The sequence below is a fragment of the Solanum dulcamara genome, chromosome 4 (genome assembly GCF_947179165.1).
Source record: "Solanum dulcamara chromosome 4, daSolDulc1.2, whole genome shotgun sequence".
Lineage (NCBI taxonomy): Eukaryota > Viridiplantae > Streptophyta > Magnoliopsida > Solanales > Solanaceae > Solanum > Solanum dulcamara.
This window is the reverse complement of record NC_077240.1, coordinates 73405176-73419959: the sequence shown is the minus strand read 5'-3', so window position 1 is coordinate 73419959 and position 14784 is coordinate 73405176. Positions and strand designations below refer to the sequence as shown.

General features: G+C 33.0%; 1 protein-coding gene across 1 annotated transcript; it reads right to left on the bottom strand.

The window, feature by feature from the left end:
* Positions 1–484: 484 nt before the first annotated feature.
* Positions 485–925, bottom strand: LOC129884362 (methyl-CpG-binding domain-containing protein 5-like). The gene has a single exon (XM_055958673.1). It carries the CDS (start codon positions 923–925, stop codon positions 485–487), a length of 441 nt encoding a protein of 146 aa, XP_055814648.1.
* Between the last annotated feature and the right edge of the window lie 13859 nt (positions 926–14784).

Below are 14784 nucleotides of genomic sequence, written 5' to 3'. Positions count from 1 at the left end.
ATATTATCTCCATTGTCAAGATAACATTGGGCGTTGTTTCAATGATATATAAGTGACACTAGCTAGTACATAACAAACTCACAAGAGATCTAATCGCATTGAGATAAATTATTTGTGTACAAATCAATTCTCTTTATGATTATTGTGTTTACCACAACGTTTGGCGAGAAAATTTTATTAGAGATTATTTCACCTTATTCTTGTTTCTTATAACTTAAAAGACATGTATTTTGTACATTTTAGACCAACGTCAGGCTGGCATAATCAAAATCAAAGACATTTAAAATTCATATTTTGTTCAAGATGAGGTGTCTAGTTAATAACCCAAGTTAAAAGGCTATCATATATAAAATCACACAAGAACAAATATCGATCAATTCATGTATTAAAATTTTACTTAATGAGCATAAATAAAATTGACATATAACTTCAAACAACAACATATTTGTTGATTTTTATTGTTCTCAATGAACATTATAGCCATCTATTTCTCTTTTTTTGTGTTGCTTATCTTGAAAATAGCATTCCATTCTTGTTTTTCAATCTCAAAAATCATGTAGCCATTGATAGAAGCTTCCCAAGTATCTTCATAACTATCTGTCTGATTCCAGCACACGCTCTCCGGCGGATTTGCAGAATCAAAGTAAAAAGGAGTACTAACTTTCTTTGTTTTCGAGTTGCTCTTTCTCTTTTTGCTTTCGGGTATCTCAGATGGTGTAGAAACAGTACTGCTACTCTCAGTACTTTCCTTCTTGCGTTTGCCACCCGTTTCTAGAAAATAAAGCACCTCATTCTTTGATCGAAATTTATTTCCAGAGATCGGTTCATAATAGTATTTATCAATAATTCCGGCAGTGGCTCCAGAAGTGCGAAGTACCGCTTGGAACTTCCAGTTCTCTGGCAACCAACTCGGCCTCTCAGCCATCAAATAAAGTTACTAGTGGGGAAAGTCTTGAAAGAATCTATTGAGTATTTTTTGTTTACCTGGTTTACTTGAAAGGTCCTATTTATAGTCAAGTATAATCTGAATTAAAATAAATCTAGTCAACGCTTTATTTTCATTCCATATACAGTCTACTTAATTTATCTTTATTGTTTAAAAAATACAATGAATCTGGTCACTTTGAATTAAATTTTATACTAAATTCATCTTATTTTATAATTTTTCTTTCTTTTCTCCTAAAATCATAGATTATATATATATTTTTTAAAATCTAAATTAGTAAAATCTGGTCAATGCAATTTATTTTCTTTCCATTATTAAGTAAATATATATTCTACTTAGTTTAGTGTTATTGCTTCGAAAATTTAATTAATCTAGTCACATTGAATTGAGTTTCTTCATGAATTCATTTTATTTTATAATTTTTTTCTTCTTCTAGAATCATTTTTCAAGAGAATTAAAAGAAACCTAAAGGGGTTTTCAGAGTTCACATACCTGATTATTAAAAATGAAATTATTTTCTTTCTATTATTAAGTAAATCACGTAATAGATGTCCAACTTATTTTATTCCTTATTATTTAGGAAATATAATTATTATGGTCATTTTGACAAGCTTTCTTACTAAATTCATTTTCTTATATTTTAATTTTCACTTGTCCAAGAATAGTATAAAAACAACGTAATCTTAAAAAAACTTAGAGAGATCAAATGATCAAAACACCAAATGATTGGAAGGAATTTATTTTCTTTTCATTATTAAGTAAATTGGGTTATAAATTATTATATATTATTAATAAACTTTATTTATGTAAGACTCCGAAAGTTGAAAAGTAAAGAAAAAGACAAATTTCAAAATATTTGCAGTATTTTGATACTTTACGAGGTCCTTCACGGACAGTATTAGGCTCCATAATCAGTAGAAGGCTTCCATTGAACGGAACTGGAAAAGTGAAAAAATGAGCAAGGTTCCACATAAGGGTTCATGAGTCGTGGAAATTTTCACGGACTGTGTAAATGTTCTACTGGGGCACGTAGTTTGGAACTAGAGGTTGCTACTAGAGACTCCCTTACCAAGTATCTACCACAAATTCCTCTCGGTGCTAAGTTAATCCCAACAGAATAAGAATCATTAATATTAGAAAATACAAACATGTACCAATCCGCATTCATAAAATATATCATAAGAATAGCTCCGTAAATCATGATTTCTTAACTTTCCTCATATAGAGACTTACCTTTTTAAGCATCTAAATCATTATTCCTTCATATTGTGAGGAAAACCTGTCACAATTTATTCATTCATACTTGAAACATAATTCATAACCTTTCATAAATTATTCATAAATCCTTCATAAGTTCGATCATAAATTCAAAAATTATAATGAAAATCATTGACATAAAGCATGGGTCTATGTGAAATCAATTTCAAATCATGTAGTAATATGAATTAATGCCTAATCAAGTGAAACAATATCAATTGAATCAATATAGGAAAGACCAATGAAGACTTGACTTGAAACTCTTTAGAAGTGGGTGAAATTGAATTGAGAGAATTGAATTCTTTTGGGACCCAATAGATGAATGAAATCCATTGCGAATTCCCGCATACCTTAGCTATAAAAGCCCTAATCCAATGGAGATTGTACTTGACTTGAAGCTTGAACCCTACTTGTTTTGAAGAAGATGCTTTAGAAAGAATCCTTTAGAAAGAATATTTTGATTTGGAGAATATTTGACAGAATGAGAAGTTAATGAAGGGTTTTGGGTAGTTATTGGTATAGGAATTCACACCAATAATATCCAATCTTAATTATAAAAGAGTGGAGAAAATTCCAAAATATCCTTAAAAATATAACTGGACGACCCCTTATACGGAAGTCCCACGGACCATGTAACCCTCCATGGTCCGTGAAGGAGCTAGTAGACCTGAAGAGTTATTAGCTTCTTGAAGATTTGACTTCAACGGGTGCCCTTATGGGTCATCTTGAGAATCACGAGTTGTAGACCCTTCCCAAGAGTCCTGAAGCTTCTTATACGGATCGTACAAAGCCCCATGAGGGCCAATTTCTTCAGGTTCCTTTTGGAGTGGAGTTCACGGATCATTACACAGTCCGTGAAACTTTCCACGACTCATGAACCCTTGTGTGGAACCTTGCACGTTTTTCCACTTTTCCAGTTCCGTTCTATGGAAGCCTTCTACTGATTGTGGAGCCTAATATTGTCCTTGAAGGACCTCGTAAAGTTTCAAATTACTGCAAATATTTTGAAATTTGTCTTTTTTTTTACTTTCCAACTTTCGGAGTCTTACATAAATGAATTTTATTAATAATATATAATGATTTATAATCCAATTTACTTAATAATGAAAAGAAAATAAATTCTTTCCAATCATTTGGTGGTTTGATCATTTGATCTCTCTAAGTTTTTTCAGATTACGTTTTTTTGCACTATTCTTGGACTAGTGAAAATTAAAATATAAGAAAATGAATTTAGTAAGAAATCTAGTCAAAATGACCATAATAATTACATTTCCTAAATAATAAGGAATAAAATAAGTTGGACATCTATTGCCTGATTTACTTAATAATAGAAAGAAAATAATTTCATTTTTAATAATCGGGTATGTGAACTCTGAAAACCCCTTTAGGTTGTTTTTAATTTTCTTGAAAAATGATTCTAGAAGAAGAAAAAAATTATAAAATAAAATGAATTCATGAAGAAATTCAATTCAATTTGACTAGATTAATTAAATTTTCTAAGCAATAACACTAAACTAAGTAGAATATATATTTACTTAATAATGGAAGGAAAATAAATTGCATTGATCAGATTTCACTAATTTAGATTTTTTAAAGAAATATAATCTATGATTTTAGGAGAAAAGAAATAAAAACTATAAAATAAGATGAGTTTAGTATAAAATTTAATTCAAAGTGACCAGATATATTGTATTTTTTAAACAATAAAGATAAATTAAGTAGACTGTATATGGAATGAAAATAAAGCGTTGACTAGATTTATTTTAATTTAGATTATACTTGACTATAAATAGGACCTTTCAAGTAAACCAGGTAAACAAAAAATACTTAATAGATTCTTTCAAGACTTTCCCCACTAGTAACTTCATTTGATGGCTGAGAGGCCGAGTTGGTTGCCGGAGAACTTGAAGTTCCAAGCGGTTTTGGCCAATTTCGGGAAAGGTAAGGTCTTCTCTTTCAATTTGAAGTTTATGGTAAAATTTTACAAATAGATTTAATATCTTTTACTTTTTTTGCTAAGACTTCATTAAATTCAAAGATCTTATCCCTTTTTAGTAATTCCTGAAATGGTTTTCTTAATTCAATCAAATTCTGAATATAATCTGAAGCATAATTAAGAATTTCTAAAAAGCTCCGTACTTGCCTTTTATCTACTAATTTATCTGAGAAAACAGATATCTTTTCAATGATATGGCTTTGTAATTTTATACCATTTCCGTCAATTATCATTCCTAAGAATTCTAGCTCATTTTTTAATAGGCTTGCTTTCTTTTTAGAAAATGCTTATCCATTTTCTAAGCATAAGTTAGTAAACTTATTTAGGTGTATCTGGTATTTTTCAAGGCTATCAAACAAAACTAAAATATCATCAAAGTAGACAAATATATAGTCATAATCTTTAAAGATATTATCCATTTTTTTAAAAATATCTGTGGTGCATTTTTTAATCCAAATGGCATGACTAACCATTCATAATGTCCTTGAAGGGTAGAAAATGCAGTATATTGAATACTATCTTTATTCATTCTTATTTTCTAAAATCCACTTTTACAACCAAAATTAGACCAGCTGAGAGAAGGGGTCCAGAAAATCGTTGGTTCGATAAATCTATAATCTGCATAGGTATATTTTCATATCTAATAACATAATAATTTTATTTAAAAAATAAAATTAATCCTTCTAACTGGGTGAGGGGGTCCAGAAAATTACAGGTTCGATAAATCTATAATTTATGTGGGTATCTTTTTCGGTAAATCTTTGAAAAGATTGTTCTTCAAAATTGTTTATGATATTAAAAAATCGACTGAGCAATGCCTCTAGACATTGTTATATTGTTATTTGATATATCTCTTCCTCTGGTAATAGGTAACTCTTGATGGTATTCTTGGGGAAATATTTCTGGTTTACAATAATATTTTTCCGATCCGTTATCTATATAAGTAGCAAAATATTCTTCTTTATAATATTTGTACATTATTCCAATTGGTATATATATACTATTTGACTTATCATTTTGATATGAATATTATCTTATTATTATATGTAATTTTGATACCTTGATCGAGTATATCATATGACTTTACATTATCATGGAATGTAGTTCCTAATAGAATTTCTAAAGTATCATTATTTCCTTCTGGTTCAACTAATAATCTTATAGGTATGGAGGTATCTTTAAATTTTAAAATAGTTTCTATCATGTTTACTATTTCATATCTTTTTTCCATTAAAATTAGTATAAAGATGTTTATCTTTTAATCTATATTGTTGAAGGTGGTTACACAACCTATAGCTGATGTAATTTCCACTAGCACCAATATCTACTATGATATTCATGGGAATGAATCTTATACCATTAAAATATTCTCCGTTTATCTTTTTCGATAAATCTTTGAAAAGGTTGTTCTTCAAAATTCTTTATGATATAACCAAATGAACACCCGTCCTATTTCCACTCCAACTTATCAAATAGCATCTGCAAAGCTCGAGGAGCTCAGTATTCAGCTTGAGGACCTTTTAGGTAAGGGTTTCATCCATCTGATTGTATCGCCATGGGGTTCTGTTGTTCATTTTGTGAAAAATAAGGATAGGATTATGAGGTGTGCATTGACTACATGCAGCTGAAGAAGGTGATAGTGAAGAACCGTTACCCCATGCCTCACATTAATGACTTATTTGATTAAGTTCAGGGTGCTTCGGTGTTTTCTAAGACTGATTTGAGATCCAGCTACCATTAGCTAAGGATTAGGGTAGTGAACATCCCTAAGACCACATTTAGGACTCGTTACGGACACTATGCGTTCCTTGTGATATATTTTGGGTTGACTAATATCCTTGCCGCCTTCATGGACTTGATGACTCGAGTGTTTATGTCATACTTTGATTTTTTAGTCATTTTACTTCATTGATGAAATATTATTATACTCGTGGAGATGGAGAGAGCATGCGCAATATTTGTGGATAGTGCTCTAGACTTTGAGAGACCAACAACTTTATTTAAAGTTCTCAAAGTGCGAGTTTTGGCCTTAATCTATAGCATTCCTAGGGCACGTGGTGTCCAAGGAGGGTATTATGATTGATCTGGCGATGATTGAGGTTATTCGTTATTGGAACAGGCCCACTTCTGTTATTGAGGTTCATCACTTCATCGGGTTAGCGAGTTACTATAGACGCTTTATTTGGGGCTTTTCTACTATTTCAGCCCTATTGACTCACCAATATATTCCTTTTGTATGGTTGGAGGAATGTGAGATAAGCTTTCAGAGGCTCAAGGAGTTACTCACCACCGCTCCTATTTCTACTCTTCCATTAAGGCCAAGGGATTCAAGATATATTATGATGCATCTGATATTGGTTTGGGTTATGTATTGATACAGCAAGGTTGGGTCATAGTTTATGCGTTGAGGCATCTTAAGCTACATGAGTGCAACTACCCCACCCATGACTTGGAGTTGGAAGTGGTAGTTTTAATGTTTTAGATCTGGAGGCACTATCCATATGGAGTCCATTTTGAGATCTACACTGATCACAAAAGCCTTGAGTGCATTATGTGTCAAAGGGACTTTAATTCAAGGTAGCGTTATTGGATTGAGCTCCTGAAGTACTCTGATCTCTGTATTCTCTACCATATAGGCAAGGCAAATATAGTAGAAGAGGCCTTGAGCTGAAAGTGGTAAGTTAGCCTTTCTTTCTATTTTAGAGCAACCATTAGATTTAGATATCCAGTCCTTAGCTAACAAAATGATTCGACTTAATATCTAAGATTCCAGATGGGTATTAGACCATGTGGGGGTTCAGTCATCTTTCCTAGATCAAATCCTTAGACGTTGATTTGATGTTGAATCTTTGGTGGAACTTAGAGATAGTGTGTTGGGTGATGATGCTACTTAGGCTACTTTAGATTTTAGATGAGCTTTCGAAATTAGGTTGTCGATTGTGTGTTCTGAGTGTTTGTGGTTTGATTAGGCTGATTCTTAGTGAGGCCCATGATTTCAGATATTCCATCCATCTGGGCACAACAAAAATGTATTGTGATCTGAAGTAGCATAACCGGTGGAGCGGTATGAGGATAGATATCTCAGACTATGTGTCTCATTATTTGTTTTGGTAGTATGTGAAGGCTGGGCACATGAGGCTGGGTGGTAAGTTTCATAGATCACCCATTCCAAAATAGTAGTTGGAGTGTATCACCATGAACTTCATTGTGGGTTTGCCTTGGACTTCTAGAGGTGTCGATAACATTTTGGTTATCATGGATCGATTGACCAAGTCAGCACACTTCCTTCCCGTTCATACTTCCTGGTTGGATAGTATCTATATTCAGGAGGTGGTTTGTCTCCATAACGTATATTGTATCTATCATTACAGACCATGGTTCACAGTTCACTTCCAGCTTTTGGAGGTCTTTTTAAGAGAAGTTGGTCAACCGTGTTCACCTTGGCACAATATTTCACCCACAAACTAATGGCCAATCAGAGAAAACTATTCAGTTCCTTGAGGACATATTGCGGGCTTGTGATATGGATTTTGGAGGTCAATGGGACAAATTCTTGCCTTTGGATGAGTTTACGTACAACACTAGGTCAGCTACCACACTAGCATTCAGATGGCCCTATTCGAGGCCTAATATGGTAGGCATTGTCTTCGGTTGGTTGGTTTAAGTGTATGGAGCCTAAGCTGTATGGTACAGACTTGGATCAGGTGAAGGTAATTCGGGATAAGCATAAGACAACTTAGAGTTATGCGAATCACATGCATCGATTATTGAGGTTTGCAGTTGGTGTCTGCATATTTCTTCAAGTATCTCCAATGAAGGACGTGATGAGATTTGGGAGATGGGGCAAGCTCAAGGTATATAGGGCCGTTTGAGATTTTGAGTACAATCAGAGAGGCTGTCTATGAGTTAGCCCTACCTCCAACACTATCAGCTATCTACCCACTTTTTAATGTTTCGATGATGTGCTGGTATGTTCTAGATAAGTCTCATATTCTTTTGTTTTATTCAGTTGAGATGGATAATTGTTTGACCTTTGTAGACGAGCTGATGGTCATTCTACCAAGAGATGTTAGACAACTACAATCGAGAGTCATTCCTATTATTAAGGTCCATCGGAGGAACTATCCAGTCAAGGAGGCTACCAAGGAGATCGATCAGGTAATGTAGGAAGAGTTTCCCCACTTATTAGAGCCTTCACTTACTTCCTCACACTTACTTTCGTGGACAAAAATCCATTTTAGTAGTGGATATTATAATGACCCTCCAGGTCATTTTTTCCTTAATACCTTGATTTCGTCATTTAGAGCATCCCTATAGCAACCCCATGTCATTTATGAATTGTAGGCACTGACTGTTTGGTGGCCTGGTTGTTCGTTAGGGATTTAGGCCCATTTCTCTATTTTGGATCTTCTAAAACTTGAAAAGTTGACTTCGTTCATAAAATTAGAATTGAATTCTGACAATTTCATCAGCTCTGGAATGACAAAATTAGGCTGGTATCTTGGTAATTGGTGTGAGTTTGGGAAATTTGGCCTAAGGTTGACTTTGGACAATATTCTTGAAAAACACACTCGGATGAAAATTGTGTCAGTGCGGTTTGTTCTTGAATGTCATGTTTGGTCTTGAATGATGTTTCATTCACTTTTCGAGGCTTCCGATCTAATTCTGAGGCTCATTGTGGAATTTAATTTGAAATGACACTTACTGTAAGACATACTGTTCATTAAAATGACTACGTATGGAAATTTTAAATGCGACATTGAGTTCTAAACATTGCATTTGGTGGGGTGTAGCATATGAATCTCGAACACACCATCGAAGATATGGAAATTAGCCAAAATGTTGTTGCTGAACTTTGTTGGTGCAAGCCATTTTTTACCTTCACATTCGTAGGCCCTCATGGCCGCGTTCGTGAAGTAATGAGTGCCAGGCCTTTGTGTTTGCAAACCAGAAGCTATGATCGGGGACCATTACATCCTTGCCCTTCGCTTTCGTGTGCCCTTGTCCGCGTTCGCAAAGGTTCCCTCAGCTGGGCCTTCACATTCGCGGGGTTCTTGGGCCCCGTTTGTGAAGAGAAAAGTCCTGGACTTTTAATTAAGGACCAAAGACGAACTTAGATCATTTGAGCTTTTTAAAAACACGAATTTGGGAAATATACAAGTTTGATTTAGGTGATTTCGAGTATTGTGAGTCCGTAATTATCGTGTCTATGTGGGTTGGTTATCAAAAAGTGTTGGGGAGGATTCACCAAAGGTAAATTCCTTGTTTTAGTTGTTGTCTCGTAGCTTTGAAGGTGATTAAATTGTGAATTTATTGCATATTTTTTTGGGGTTGTTCCTAGCGTTGAATTGTGTTCTATTTTGGAACACAAGTTTGGGGTAGTGTTTAGAACCTTTTTACGGACTCAATTCTGGAATTACCAAAGTGATTCCTATATCCCCGTTTTAACCTTATTTTCACCATTTTTGACTTTGGGAGCTCGGGAAAAGGTGATTTCAAGTGATTTTTTGTGGTGATTTCATTGGGTAAGTGTTCTTAACCTAAAATCTATATTATCGATCATTTGTATCATGATTTTCACTTCGAATTAACAATTTTTGACCCCAAAATTTGAGAATTTCTTCAAGAACTTCAAGTTTCTTAATATGGTGATAATGGGCTGTTTTGAACTCCATTTTTGAAAAGGTTTTCACTAATGATTTCCAAATTCTTTGAGGATTATTTTCATTCAAAAATTTTTGGATTTAAACCATGTTTTGGAATCAGATTTGAGCCATTTTGACCCTTTTACCCGAATTTTACATTTTTGGTGTCGCTAGATTCAATTTTTAATTGTGAATAATTATTTGATTAGATTGTGGTGAGTTAGAGGCTATTCAGAAGGGAAAGGCTTAAATGCTTGATTGATCGGTTATTGACTAGGGCAAGTAAACTTCTAAAATTCTATAAATCTTGTAGATTACTTGAACTTGCTTTCATAAGTGCATTATGGAGTAATGGAACCAGGGTTTGGGATAATAATCACGTGAATTATGCTTAATGAAAGATCAGGGTTAATAAAAAACTATGTGTGTTATTATTGTGATCGGAAATGTGAACCTCTTGACTTGAACTTGATGTGAACTTGATGAAATGATATAATAGCCTTAATGTAGTTGTGAACGTGATGAAATTGTCATTTACTTGTTGTTGATTAAGAGAATTAACTTGGAAATACTTTCACACCGATTGATGTTAAATGCAATAAAGGGGTAATGAAATAGAGACTTAATGACTTATAATGATGTGAATGATGTAAATGTATATGTTGATATATTGTTGATAGCGTGAGGTGAATTGCATCGATATGAATTGCACTATGACTGTGAACACTATCATTTTTTTATTATTGTTATGAACATGCTTATTTACATTGGTTCTGGAACACTATGATGAGAACGATTGATACTGATGCCAATAGAAAATGTTTCTGGCGATTGATACTTATGCCAATGGAAACTGATTCTGGTGATTGATACTTATGCCGGTGGGAAAAGGTTCTGGCGATGCTGATGGAAAATGATTTTGGCGATTGATAATTATGTCAATGGAAAATGGTTTAGGTGGATACATGGATCTTTTTCGTCCTCCATGGCTTTCGGACTGATATTTAGCGGATGTATATCATTAGGACAAACATGCATCACTTTACGTGACATCACATTGTATTGTATTACATCTTATTTGTCATCGTAAAGTTGTGTATATGCCCTTTGTGTTTTTTTATTGATATACTTGATAATACTGTGACTTATTCGGTGATGTTGATAAGCTATTTATGATCTATGTGTTCTATGAACTGTGTAGTATAAATTGAGTTTATTTCTATGGATGTTGTAATGGAGGAGGTTTGGTTGGATTGATAGGAGTTCTAATGTCAATTAGAATTACTTTGTTTTGTTAGTTGTCTTGTTGAGTACCTTGTTGTTTTGTACTCAGTCCTTGCTAGCTATACTTATGTAGGTTTCGAGCCTGGATAGTGATTCAGTTTCTGCTTGTTATTTGGGGGCTTTTGAGGAGACTTGAGAGGTAGTTGTTTGATGTTGGCGATCTCTCTTGTCCCTTTTTATTATGCTTTGTTCTATTTAAGAGACAAAGTCATTGAGAGTTGTACTTATTTTCATTTTCTTTGTATTAGAGACTTGTACACGTGTTAACCAATATTTGGGGGTTATTGTAGTTGATTAAGACTTCCTTTTTTATATAAATTGTGCCTTATTTAGATTGCTTCCGTATTATTTTTCCGTAAATGTTGGGTTTAGGCTGACTTATTCGATGAGAATGGATAAGTTTCATACACCCGAATTAGGATAGTAACACCTATAACAAGGTCAATACATCACAAAAACATCTTTTTAGAATCTTATAAGAGAAATGTAGACATTTTGTCGGATATTAACCTTAACCAAAACTTATGACCATGTGAATATAACATGGAATTCGATCATAAATTCATAAATTATAATGAAAATCATTGAAACTAGGGGTTGCTACTAGAGACTCCCTAGGATAGTAACACCTATAATTCGTACATCAAGAAGAGAGAGGCTACTTGCCAAGGTAGAACAGAGAGGCTACTTGCCAAGGTAGACTCCGTATCATAATCATAATCATGTTCTACTAGGGCACATAGTTTGGAACTAGGGGTTGCTACTAGAGACTCCCTTACCAAGTATCTACCACAAATTTATCTCGGTGCTAAGTTAATCCCAACAGAATAAGAATCATTAATATTAGAAAAGGCAAACATGTACCAATCCACATTCATAAAATATATCATAAGAATAGCTCTGTAAATCATGATTTCTTAACTTTCCTCATATAGAGACTTACCTTTTTAAGGATCTAAATCATTATTCCTTCATATTGTGAGGAAAACCTATCACAATTCATTCATTCATACTTGAAATCATACTTGAAACATAATTCATAATCTTTCATAAATCATTCATAAATCCTTCATAAGTTCGATCATAAATTCATAAATTATAATGAAAATCATTGACATAAAGCATGGGTCTATGTGAAATCAATTTCAAATCATGTAGTAATGTGAATTAATGCCTAATCGAATGAAATAATATCAATTGAATCAATATAGGAAAGACCGATGAAGACTTGACTTGAAACTCTTTAGAAGTGGGTGAAATTGAATTGAATTCTTTTGGGACCCAATAGATGAATGAAATCCATTGCGAATTCCCTCATACCTTATCTATCAAAGCCCTAATCCAATAGAGATTTTACTTGACTTGAAGCTTGAACCCTACTTATTTTGAAGAAGATGCTTTAGAGAATTTTTTTTAGAAAGAACATTTTGATTTGGAGAATATTTGAGAGAATGAGAAGTTAATGAAGGGTTTTGGGTAGTTATTGGTATAGGAATTCATACCAAAAATGTCCAATCTTAATTATAAAAGAGAGGAGAAAAGTTCAAAATACCCTTAAAAATATAACTGGACGACCCCTTATACGGAAATCCCATGGACCATGTAATCCCCCACGGTCCGTGAAGGAACTAGTATACCTGAAAAATTATTAGTTTCCTGAAGATTTGACTTCTACGGGTGCCCTTACGGGTCGTCTTAAGCATCACGAGTTGTAGACCCTTCCCAAGAGTCCTGAAGCTTCTTATACGGATCGTACAATGCCCCATGAGGGCCAACTTCTTCAGTTTCCTTTTGGAGTGGAGTTCACGGATCATTACACAGTCCGTGAAACTTTCCACGACTCATGAACCCTTGTGTGGAACCTTTCTCGTTTTTCCACTTTTCTAGTTCCGTTCTATGGAAGCCTTCTATTGATTGTGGAGCCTAATACTGTTCGTGAGGGACCTCGTAAAGTGTCAAAATACTGCAAATATTTTGAAATTTGTCTTTTTCTTTACTTTCCAACTTTCGGAGTCTTACATAAATGAAGTTTATTAATAATATATAATGATTATAACCCAATTTACTTAATAATGAAAAGAAAATAAATTCTTTCCAATCATTTGGTGTTTTGATCATTTGATCTCTCTAAGTTTTTTTACGATTACATTTTTTAATACTATTCTTGGACAAGTAAAAATTAAAATATAAGACAATGAGTTTAGTAAGAAAGCTAGTCAAAATGACCATAATAATTATATTTCCTAAATAATAAGGAATAAAATAAGTTGGACATCTATTGCCTGATTTACTTAATAATAGAAAGAAAATAATTTCATTTTTAATAATCAGGTATGTGAACTCTGAAAACCCCTTTAGGTTGTTTTTAATTTTCTTGAAAAATGATTCTAGAAGAAGAAAAAAATTATAAAATAAAATGAATTCATGAAGAAATTTAATTCAATGTGACTAGATTAATTAAATTTTCTAAGCAATAACACTAAACTAAGTAGAATATATATTTACTTAATAATGGAAAGAAAATAAATTGCATTGACCAGATTTCACTAATTTAGATTTTTTTTTAAAAATACAATCTATGATTTTAGGAGAAAAGAAAGAAAAAGTATAAAATAAGACGAATTTAGTATAAAGTTTAATTCAAAGTGACCAGATTCATTGTATTTTTTAAACAATAAAGATAAATTAAGTAGATTGTATATGGAATGAAAATAAAGCATTGACTAGATTTATTTTAATTCAGATTATACTTGACAATAAATAGGACCTTTCAAGTAAATCAGGTAAACAAAAAATACTCAATAGATTCTTTCAAGAATTTCCCCACTAGTAACTTCATTTGATGGCTGAGAGGCCGAGTTGGTTGCCGGAGAACTGGAAGTTCCAAGCGGTACTTCACACTTCTGGCTCCACTGCCGAAATTATTGATAAATACTATTATGAACCGATCTCTGAAAATAAATTTCGATCAAAGAATGAGGTGCTTTATTTTCTAGAAATGGGTGGCAAGAGCAAGAAGGAAAGCACTGAGAGTAGTAGTACTGTTTCTACACCATCTGAGATACCCGAAAGCAAAAAGAGAAAGAGCAACTCAAAAACAAAGAAAGTTAGTACTCCTTTTTACTTTGATTCTGCAAATCCGCCGGAGAGCGTGTGCTGGACTCAGACAGATAGTTATGAAGATACTTGGAAAGCTTCTATCAATGGCTACATAATTTCTGAGATCAAAAAATAAGAATGGAATGTTGTCTTCACAAGTGTATCGAAGCTCAAGATAAGAAACACAAAAAAAAAATAGATGGCTATAATGTTCATTGAGAACAATAAAAATCAATAAACATGTTATTGTTTGAAGTTATATGTCAATTTTATTTATGCTCATTAAGTAAAATTTTAATACATAAATTGATCGATATTTGTACTTGTGTGATTTTATATATGCTAGCCTTTTAACTTGGGTTATTAACTAGACATCTCATCTTGAACAAAATATGAATTTTAAATGCTTTTGATGTTGATTATGACAACATGACGTTGGTTTAAAATGTAAAAAATACATGTCTTATAAGTTATAAGAAACATGAATAAGGTGAAATAATCTCTAATAAAACTTTCTCACCAAACGTTGTGGTAAACACAATAATCATAAAGAGAAT